Genomic DNA, 10109 nt, shown 5'->3' with positions numbered 1-10109 from the left:
GCGGGGAGCAGGAGGCACCGCCCGCACCCCGCCGGCCTCTCCGCAGGGAGCGTGGCCCCGCTGCGGGAACACGCAGCCGCTCGGAGTCGGGATTTTGCTTTTAATGCCATGTACAAAGTCTTTCCCCCTCTACCCCCCCCCCAAAAAAAAAAAAAAGAAAAATGTTTAAAATTCTTCCAAAAATAAATTAAAGGGATGGGTGCCCCCCCCCAACCCCCTTCTATTCTGTGCAAAGAGAAAAGAGAAACCCCCTCCGCTCCCCAGGCCTGACCCCGGCTCCAGCAAGGAAAGAAACGGGCAAAGCAAGGGACCTCGGGGGGGGCGGGCAGTGGCCCCCCGTGCCGTGGGGCCGGATGGCACCGTGGGGCAGTGCCAGGGACCGCAGTGGGGGACGGCAGCTGAGCCAGGCAGTTCCTGTGCTCCCCAAATCTGCTCCTGTGGAGGCTTTGCCCCACCGGACCACGTATGGGGAAACTGAGGCAGGGGACGAGGTTACCCCCCCCCGCCCCCTCCTCCCCAGGCCAGGGCTGAGCTCTGCGGGGTGGGGGGGGGGAATGCGCCTGCTGGGCTGGCAACGGCTGGACATGGCCACCAAGCCAACGGCCAGGGCAGCAGCCGCAGCTCCTCCAACACAGAGCCAGGGCCGGAGGGAGGGTCCGGCTCCCTCTGAGGGCAGGGCACACAGGGGCCTCGTCCCCCACCTCTTCATTTGGCGGGAGGGTGGGGGGACCCCCCAAATCGCGGCAGCCCCATGCCTGGCTTCCCGGGGACGCGGGGCGAGGGAGGTTAAGTGCTGTCAGAAAGGCGACCTATGTACATCCCTGAACGTGACGGCTCTCCGAGCCCCCTTCCCCGCCCAGCGGCCCCAGCCCTGCCCCACAAGCCCGGCGGCTGCCACCCGCGGGGGGCTCCGGTCCCCCCCACACCCCCCTGCCGGCTACGAGGTCTGGCACTGGACGTGTTGGCGCACGCCATCCTCAAAATCGTCTTCGTGGTAGGCTTCGCCGGCGTAGGGCCGTCGGCCTGGCCCGCCGTGGGACATGAGGTCGCTGAGCTCTACCTCCTCCGTGTCCTCGGTGGCCATCACCTCCTCCTGGGGCGGGAAGAAGGCCTGGAGCTGCCGCAGGCGGTCAGTGGGGAGCCAGCCCGGCTCGGGGAACTTCACCTGCAAGCGGAAAGGGGAGATGGAGGCGTGGGATGGACGGGGGGGGACGCCAGGGATGGGGGATGCCAGGTCCTGCCCAGCCCCAGCTCCTCACCTGGAACTGCAGGATGAGTTTTCCCTTCTGGAAAGGGTTCCTGTAGACGGGCATCCCCTCGTTGGGGACACACTTGAGGTCCCCGGGTCGGATAACGTCACCTGAGACAGAGATTAGTGTCACCTCGCTGCACCCGGCAGCTCCCGGCACCCCTCGGCTCCTCGCAGAGTGTCCCACCACACCTGGCTGGGAGGAGATGAGCAGGCTCCTGTTGTCCAGGGTGCGGATGACCTGTCGGCAGCCGCACAGGGCGTCTGCCAGGCTGATCTCCCTCTTGACGATGAGGTCATCACCGCTGCGTCGGAAAACGGGGTGTTCTTTCTGATCCAGAACGATGATGATGTCCCCGGGCTCCAGGCCGGGAACCTGGTCCCCTTCCTCGTGGAAGGTGATCTTCTGCCCGTCCTTCATGCCTGCGGGGTGCACGGGGAGAGCTCAGGGCGCGGGGGCTATTTCGGGGCAGGGTGACCCTGCTCCCCACGCGGCCCCGTCTCACCTTTATCCAGGTGAACGCTGAGGATCTTCTTCTCCCGCACGACCTTGCGGCCGTTGCAGGTGAGGCAGCAGTCCCGAGGCCGGATCCACTCGCCCTGGCCCTGGCACTGGGAACACACCGTCTGGATCTGCTGGATCATACTGGGCCCCAACTGGTGGATGCGAACCTCCATGCCCGAGCCGTGGCACTTGGGGCACCTTCTCTGGGCGCCCTCCCGCACCCCGCAGCCTGAGGCCAAGGGGGACAGAGGGGTGAGGAGCCGGGCTGCGGCAGTGGGGAGGACCCCCCGGCACCCCGACCCCTCCGGCACTCACCTCCGCACTTCCTACAGATGACATTCTTCTGCAGGGACAGCTTGCGCGTGGTGCCGTTGTACAGGTCCTCCAGCGACACCGAGAGCTGGTGCACCACCGTCTTCCCTGGACGGACGGAGAGGAAAGCCCGGATCAGCACCCGGCCGTGCACCGTGCCCCGCACTGTGGCTCGGCATCGCCGGTTCTCCACGGGGAGCGGTGGCTGACAGCTTCCCTCCGGAGCCAGTCCCACTTAACCCTCGGGGATGGCAGCAGGGACAGAAACAGCTTTAAGCCGAGCTTGGCGTGAGGGCTCAGAGGAACCTCTAGCAAGGACTTCCTCACGTCTCCAAGCCCGGATCCTGCCAGCTGCTCTGGGTCCCCAGCGTGGGCCGGGCAGGCTCCTACCCAAGGGCCCTTTGCCACCCTCCAGCTGCTTATTGCCCCGACCCGGCCAGAGAGGCTCTGCCTGGAGTTGCCGAGACGCTCCCCTTGGCCTCCTTAATTGCCCTGCTATTAAATCGTGCCACTTCAGCAAGAAACGCCGTGGCGAGTCACCCTCTCCCCGTGACCCAGGCCAAAAACATCCGTACAGTCACCGGAGCAGCCCTGCACGCCCTGCGTCTTGCTGCAGCATCCCCCGGGGCTCGCGGGGAGCCGAGGGCAGCGCTGGGCTGACTCAGCCCCAGCCCTGGAGACAGCGGGGGAAAGCTGGGACAGGGACAGGGAAGGGCCCTTTGAAGAGGGGCAAATGGAGAAAGTAATGAGGATGACGAGGAACCGCGTCGCGCTGTGCACCGCGGGGAGGGAGGTGAAGTGGCCCGCGGGTCGCCAACCGGATCCCGGTGCCCCCCGAGCCAGCACCGCGCCCTGCCTGGGTGTCAGTTCCCTCCCAGCACCCGGGGTCCCAGCGGGTCCTTCGTCCCCGGTACCTCGCCTGTCTGCCCGGCCACGCATCCGCACTCCCCCGCCGAAGAAGAGGTCGAAGATGTCCATGGGGGAACCAAATCCGCTGTTTCCTCCTCGGTTTCCCAGGCCGCCCTCCTTCATGGCCCGCTCCCCGCCGCGGTCGTAGAGCGCCCGTTTGTGGGCGTCTGACAGCACCTCGTAGGCTTGGGAGATCTGCTTGAACTGGGGAAGGGGGAGAAGCGGGTGAGACAAGGGGGAAGCAAGTCAGCGGGGGGTCGGGGGGGGGTCGCACCTACCCGCTCGCCCTCGCTGGGGTTCTTGTCAGGGTGGTAGCGCAGTGCCAGGCGCCGGTACGCCCGTTTGATCTCATCCAGGGTGGCTCCCGGCCGCACGCCCAGCAGGTCATAGTATCCCGTCTCCTTCACCATCTTCCTCACTGCTGACGTCCTGTGAGAGGGGAGAGCCGTGAGCCCCGGCCCGGGACCCCTCTCCGTCCCACAACACCCTTCCCTGGCCCAGGACCCCCCACCCGTGGGACCCACCAAGAGCTTTTATCCCTGTTCTCCCGCCTGTGGAGCTACCCCGTGCCCAGCTCGCACAGCCCTGCCTCAGTTTCCCCACAGCAGCAGCGTCCCGTGGGGCACGGGGTGGTGGCAGTTCCCCCGTTCCGTGGTCCGGCTGCTCTCCCCCTGCACTGGGCAATGTGCCGGGAGCCGATAAGCCCCACGCGGGGTGTGGACGTGTTTATCTTGCGACACGGGGGATCGCGGGGAAGCGCCCGTCTTCCTGCACTCTGCCTGCACCCTGCCCGCACCGGGGCTCCCCTGGCAGGAGGTAAATAAGTGACTCCTCCTGAGAAACGCCATCGGATCGGTGCCCCCGGGGCCAGGGCTGGATCCGTCCCGCGGGGACCGGGCTAGGACAGCCGGCTGGGCCGCTCCCCAGCTCCAACCCGGGGACCTCGGGGCTGGCGTGTCCCGTCCGACCCCCCCCCCCCCACCTCCGAGCTCTCCCCCCACCCCCGCCCCGGGGGACGCGGCGCTGCCGCTGGGCCGGGTCCCGGGGCGGCTGTCGGGGTGTCCGCGGGTGACAGGGAGGGACGTGACAGTGGGGACAGCGTGCACCCCCCACGGGCACCCCACAGCGCGGGGGGGGGACCCCACAGCCCCGGCCACCCCCAGGGAAAGGCCCCACGGGGGGCGCCGGGCCCCCTCAAGGCCGGGTCAGGGCAGACGGGACCCGGATCCCTTCTGCTGTCAGGCCCCGGCGACCCGGAACCGGGCCCGGCTCTCGCTCTCGGGGGTCCCCCCAGGACCAGGCCGGTGCCTGCCGCCGCGGATGGGCGCGGAGCGGGGTGTCAGGCCGGGGAAGGACCGAGGGGCCCCAGGGGCCGGGGCCACCGCCACCTCCACTCACCACCACCGCCGCCGCCGCTCCGCCACCCGTCTCGGAACTCTCTGGAAGCCAGGGACACGCCCCCCACGCTCCCCATTGGCTGGAAACCTCCCCGCGGACACCGCCCCCTCCTCCTCTCGCTCCCCGTCTATTGGACGCGACTCTCTCAACTGCCCGCCCACCGCCGCGCCCCCTCCACCCCGCCTTGACTCTTATTGGTTGTCGGTTCTTCCGGGCTGGTTTGGGAGGTGGAGCGCTTCACCGGCTTCCGATTGGCTGCGATATCTGCCGGGTCCGCTTCCCCGGCCGACACCTCTCATTGGCTCGAACTGGGTGGCCAATCAGAAGAAAGAGTGGGAATTCCGAACGCCGCGGCCGTCCTGCAGGGGGCGGCGTGGTGCGCGGCGGGCCCGATCCTGCCCGATCCTGCCCGCGCGGGGCCCGATCCAGAGGGCCCGGTGTCCCGGGGGGGGTCCGGGGGGGCTCTGCCCTCTCCTGCCCGGTGCCCCCCAACGGGGAGAGGCTTTTGGGGGTGCGCTGGGCCTGCCCGGCAGTGCCCCCCGCCGGAGCCTTTCTGGGGAGATGCCTGGTTGTCCTGTCCTCCCTCCCCAAATAGGCTTTTTTTTTGGGGGGGGGGGCGTGTCCCCGTGTTTGGGGGTGCTGGGGGCTGCCGGGAGCAGGCAGGGACCCCCGTGTTGTGGGGTGGCACCCCCCCACCCACCCCCGGGGCCCGGCCTGCTGCGGGTGGGCTTGGCCAGGGAACGGAGGGGAACGGGGTGGGGGGGGCTGGGGTCTGTCCCAAGGGGCCGGGACCCTCCGGCCCCCCTCGTCCAGCGGTGGGGGGGGGGGGCACGGCCTTCCCTTCCCGCTGCCCCCATCGCCGGGGGCATTTCCGTGCCCCCCCCCAGACCCGGTGCCAGGGGGGGTCCCTCCACCATCCCCGGGCACCGCTTCCCCCCCCCCGCCCCGGCCCGGCAGCCGTGTCCTCCCTCGGGGGCTTTGGGCTCAATCCTGCCCCGGGCAGCCGGGCTGGTCCCCAGGGTCTGGCCGGGGGTCCCTGGGGGGGGCCATGATCGGAAAGGATTAAACCCCTTGGAGGAGGAGGAGGAGGAGGAGGAAGAGGAAGGTGCTGGGGTGGTGCTGCCAGGGTCACTGTGGGGTTTGGGGTGCTCAGGGTGCCCCCCCACCCATGGCCACCCCTGCGCCATCCTTTGAGCCAGCTCCAGTGTCGGTCTCCGAAATCACTGGCCATGTTTGGACAAGCAGCCGGACCCCTCTACGGCTCCCGGGGGGCTGCCCTGGCCCCCCAGCACCGTGCCGGGGGGTGGCAGCAGCAGCGCCCTGGGCAATGCTGGTGGGGGGGGTCCCATAAGCCTGGAGGCGATAAATCTCCCCTCCTCCCCCCGAAACCCAACCCCGCCGGGCAGTTGTCACCCCGCTGGGGTTTCAGCGACCCCCATCCCACCTGCCCGGGGGGGGATTTGGTCCAAATTCCTGCGAGAAGCTGCCGCCGTCGGCTGATGGACGGCAAGGGGCTGGGAGTGGGGTCTGACATGGGGGGCCCCAAACTGGGAATGGGGACCCCAAACTGGGAATGAGTTCCCCTAACTGGGCAGGGGGTCTCCAAACTGGGCACGTGGTCCTCAAACTGGGGGTGGGGTCCTCAAACTGGGAACATGGTCCTCAAACTGGGAACGAGGTCCTCAAACTAGGAATGGGGTCCTCAAACTGGGAACACAGTCCTTCAAACTGGGAATGGGGTCCTCAAACTGGGAGCTGGGTCCCCAGCCGCACTGGGAATGCTGTTCGGGACAAGGAGCGCTGGAGCCAAGGGACCGTCCTGCCCCTTCCTGGGGCCGGATCCAGCATCAGCTGCTGGTGGTGACTCAGGGCTGGCCACGATCACATCCTGCCCCCAACAGTGTGACCCTCGCCTGGCACCGTGCCCCAAACCGCCGTGGGCACCAGGTCTGGATCCACGGGGGCTCAGCCCTGGATTTGACCGTGGCAGGTTTGGCCCCGGGGGGGGGGGTCAGATCCAACCCCGGCAAACTCGGGGTGTTGGGGGACACACACACACAGCCCTGTTTATCCCGGTGCCACCTGCGTGCCGGGGACCGGCTGTGCCGTGAGGAAGGAGCTGCTTTGTCAGCGTTTCCTCCAGCTGCAGCGTCCGGGGGTGAGTCACCTCCTGCGCCCGCTGCTCCCCGTCCCAAATGCCCCACGGCTCACATGGGGTGGGTGCAGCCAGGTGATCGGGGTGGTGGGGTGGCCCTGCAGGGGGTGAGGGGGGGGCTTCCCCTCTCCCCATCGCTGGCTCAGCCCCTTTTGACTTCGCGGCTGGCCCGTGGCAGGCTGGCTGGCTGGGCGAGAGGGGAAACTGAGGCACGGCGCTGGCACGCACGTGTCGGGAGCCGGTTGGGCTGCTTCCCACACCGCAGCCCTTTTCCCGTCCCGCTCCTGTCCCACACCCCCGCTTAATGACGGGCGGCCGACCATGGGCTGCGTGCCGCATCCTGCGCTGTGTTTGCCGGTGCAGGCTCTTTACGGGTGCTGCTGGGGCTGCGGTTACCGGGGCTGGCGAGGAGGAAGGGGCTCTTGGGGTGCTGGTTGGCGGTGGGTGGGTGGGTGCCACGTTTCCCCCGTTTTCCCCCAACCGTTTTGGTGTAAAGGAACATTTTTGGGAGGTAACGGCGTGGGGACAAGGGTCAGCTCTACGGCACGTGGGAGTGTGGGACCTAGGGGGGGGGAGGATGGAATCGCCCCAGGAATAGGGGTGCATCGCCCCAGGGATGGGGGAGCATCACCCCGGGGACCCCGTCATCCTCGCTGATGCTGATGGACGGCCCCAGGCGTGCATTCCTGGCGGGGCTCTCGCCGTGGGGCTCGGCCGCAGGCATCCGCGCCGCCCCGATTTGGCAGCAGCTGTCGCGGCGCTGGGGCACGGCGCTGCTGGGGGGTCACGACCCGGCAGCTGGGTGAGCCCCCGAAACCGGGACAGAGCTTATTATAGCTGGCGGGAGCTATTCCCGGAGGGGGGTCTGACCTGGGTGAAGGGCGGGTGAGGGGGGACCCCCCCACACCGGCACATCTCCAGGGGTGTCGTGGGAAGGGACGGCACTGGCCGGGGACGGCGATGCTTTGGGGGGGGGGGCACCCGCTGCCCACATCCCTGCCCTGGTCTTGCGTGGGGGACAAGCTCACCTCTCCCGTGGGGGTTTTTGGGTGTCCCCACCACGCATCCCCGTCGGGGACAGCCCTGGGGCCACCGGTGGCCCGAGCGTGGCTCCTGCTTGCCCGCATTTAGCATCCCCGAGGGCTCATTTTGGGGAGAGGGAGCAGGGGCTGCCCATGCCCCTCCGGCTGTATTTTTAGTCCTTTCCTTATAAGGTTCCCATGATTTTTTGGGAGCTGCAAGTGGAATGAAGTCATCGCTGAGGTCATCCTGCCTTGTGTCCCCCCCCCTCCCCGTCGGCGCGGGCTCACCCCACAGGGAGTTTTTGTGTGGGCTCCATTGAAATCCCCCTCTCGCCCAGCCTTAAAGGAAACAAAACCCTTCCCCACTGGCAGGGGGCCAGGCTGCGGGGGGCTGCGGGGGGCTCTTAAAGCACCAGGCCAGCCAGCCCCACGCAGCCCCCCCCCACGGCCACGGCCCCTGGGACCCCCTGCACCCCCACCTGCCCTTTTGCACGTGCGCGCGTGCACCAGCACAGTGCTTCCGTCTGGGCACGCGAGCGGGTTTTGGGTGTGGGGTCGGCACCTCCGCTCGCCTTTCCGGCCCCTGAAAGCAGCGTGGTCCCCAAAAATCAGATTGTGGGGTGGAACTGGGCGGGCTTTTGGTCTGGGGCGGGGGGGGTGTGCTGCAGCCCCATGCTGGGGTGAGGCACGTGGGGACCTGGGCACGCTCGGTCCCATCAGGGCACACGGTCCCATTGGGGCACACTCAGTCCCATCGGGGCACACTCGGTCCCATCGGGGACACGCTCGGTCCCATCAGGGCACACTCGGTCCCATTGGGGCACACTCAGTCCCATCGGGGCACACTCAGTCCCATCGATGCACACTTGGTCCCGTTGGGGACACGCTCGGTCCCGTCGAGGCACACTTGGTCCCATCATGGCACACTCAGTCCCGTCGGGGCACACTCGGTCCCGTCGATGCACACTTGCTCGTGCATTTCTCGCAGCCTGCAGACAGAGCATCGCCGGGGTTTTGCTCTCCAGGCTGCAGCCCCGGGGGTTTGCAAAGCACCCTGCAGCCGTCCCCCCGCCCCGTCACCGAGTGACCCTCAGCTCTCCGCAGCCTCGTCCCATCCTCCTCCTCCTCCTCGGGGTGAGGAAGGGGCTCCCCCCTCCACGCCATCTGTCCCCCCTCGTCGCTTTGTCAGCACCGGCTGGAATGTGGATTAATTTCGGGAGGAATGTCACCCCCCGCCTTGCGAAGCTCCTCGCCCGCCGCCATCTCCTCCGCAACATCCCGCCACCGGCCCTCCTCGCCCGGGGACCCCGACATCTGGGCAGCCCCGCTTTTGGGGGATCGCTCGGGGAGGGGGGGGACATGGGGTGTCTCGGGGTGGCGGAGGGGGGGTGGTTTACCGGAGCTGCCATCGCCCGCCGACGGGCTGACGCTGCCCAGGCCCCGTCGGAGAGGGGTGCGTTCGGTCCAAGGGCTGATTGAACGCAGGCTCGGCGCCTGATTAAACTAATCGGCGAGGTTATTTTTTTTTTATTACGGTGTTTGGATCCGTTGGAGTTTAACCTTAAAAGGCAACTGTCGCCTTCGGGCAGGGGAGGGGGCCAGGGGCTTCGCATGGAGGAAGGCAGATAAACGTCGGGTCCTTATCGGTCCCTGGCTCCGAGCATCCCCGGGGTGCTGGCACGAGGACGGCCGGGCTAAATCCGGCGTGTGGGCGAGCGGCGGGGCCAGCCGGGCGGGCGGCCCGTCCCCGAGCACCCAAGGAGCGATGCTGAGCGCACCCGTGGGTGCGAGGCTGTCGGTCCCCAGGGATGCCGTGGCTGCCCGGGTCCCCTGGTCCCCTTTCCCGCGGTGACTCAGCCCTTCGCCCTGCATAAAGGAGCCCATTCTCTGGCCAGAGCCTGATTTATGCGGCTCTTCCCGTGCTGTTCCCGTGCCGTCCCCACGCCCGGCCGCACAACGGGGCGATTGAGCCCCCTCGGCTCCTTGCAGCCCCCCCACACCACCACCACCACCCCCCAACCCCTGCAACCCAGCACCCTTTGGGAGAAGGGGCAAAGCCGCATCAGCCGGGGTCCCCACCGCGATGCTCAGGGTACCCGGGGCTGGATGGCCGCGCGCTGCCCGCGGGCAGCCTGCCCGATTTGGGCAGGAATAGCGAGCGGCTGGTTTCGCTGGCTCATCGCTGAAGGCGCTGGCACGGGGATGGGGTGGGCTGGCATCCCGTCCCGCCGGCCAGCCCAGGCTGCGGTCAGGGAAATGCCCGGTCAGCAGCGAGCGGCGTCCGTTGGGTCCTGGGGATGGGGGAGCGTCGCCCCAAGGGGGGGTACGGTGCCCCGGGGATGGGTCAGCATCGTCCTGGGGACCCTGTCCCCAACCCCTGCTGATGGACGGCCCCAGGCACGCTGTCCTGGCAGAAAGCACCCCTACCCCCCCAATCCGTGCTCCCCGCTGTCCCCCCAGCCCTGCCCCGGGGCTGCTGCCCCCTCCTCTCCCACCCCCCACCCCCACCCCAGAGCCCCCCCGGCCGTGGGAATGAGAAGAGCTGGGTTGCAGCGGATC

At 68.3% G+C, this 10109-nt stretch overlaps 1 protein-coding gene across 1 annotated transcript; it reads right to left on the bottom strand.

The window, feature by feature from the left end:
- LOC129197777 (dnaJ homolog subfamily A member 1-like) lies at nucleotides 1–4423 on the bottom strand. Its single transcript, XM_054806498.1, has 8 exons — nucleotides 4374–4423; nucleotides 3254–3404; nucleotides 2981–3179; nucleotides 2070–2174; nucleotides 1756–1983; nucleotides 1442–1672; nucleotides 1260–1360; nucleotides 1–1165 (listed from the first exon to the last, which is right to left on the bottom strand). Exons 2-8 carry the CDS (start codon nucleotides 3383–3385, stop codon nucleotides 938–940), a joined length of 1224 nt encoding a protein of 407 aa, XP_054662473.1. The 5' UTR covers nucleotides 3386–3404; nucleotides 4374–4423; the 3' UTR covers nucleotides 1–937.
- Between the last annotated feature and the right edge of the window lie 5686 nt (nucleotides 4424–10109).

The sequence above is a fragment of the Grus americana genome, chromosome 29, assembly GCF_028858705.1.
Source record: "Grus americana isolate bGruAme1 chromosome 29, bGruAme1.mat, whole genome shotgun sequence".
NCBI lineage: Eukaryota > Metazoa > Chordata > Aves > Gruiformes > Gruidae > Grus > Grus americana.
Note: the sequence above shows the minus strand (reverse complement) of the source record. Positions and strands in the feature narration are given on the sequence as shown.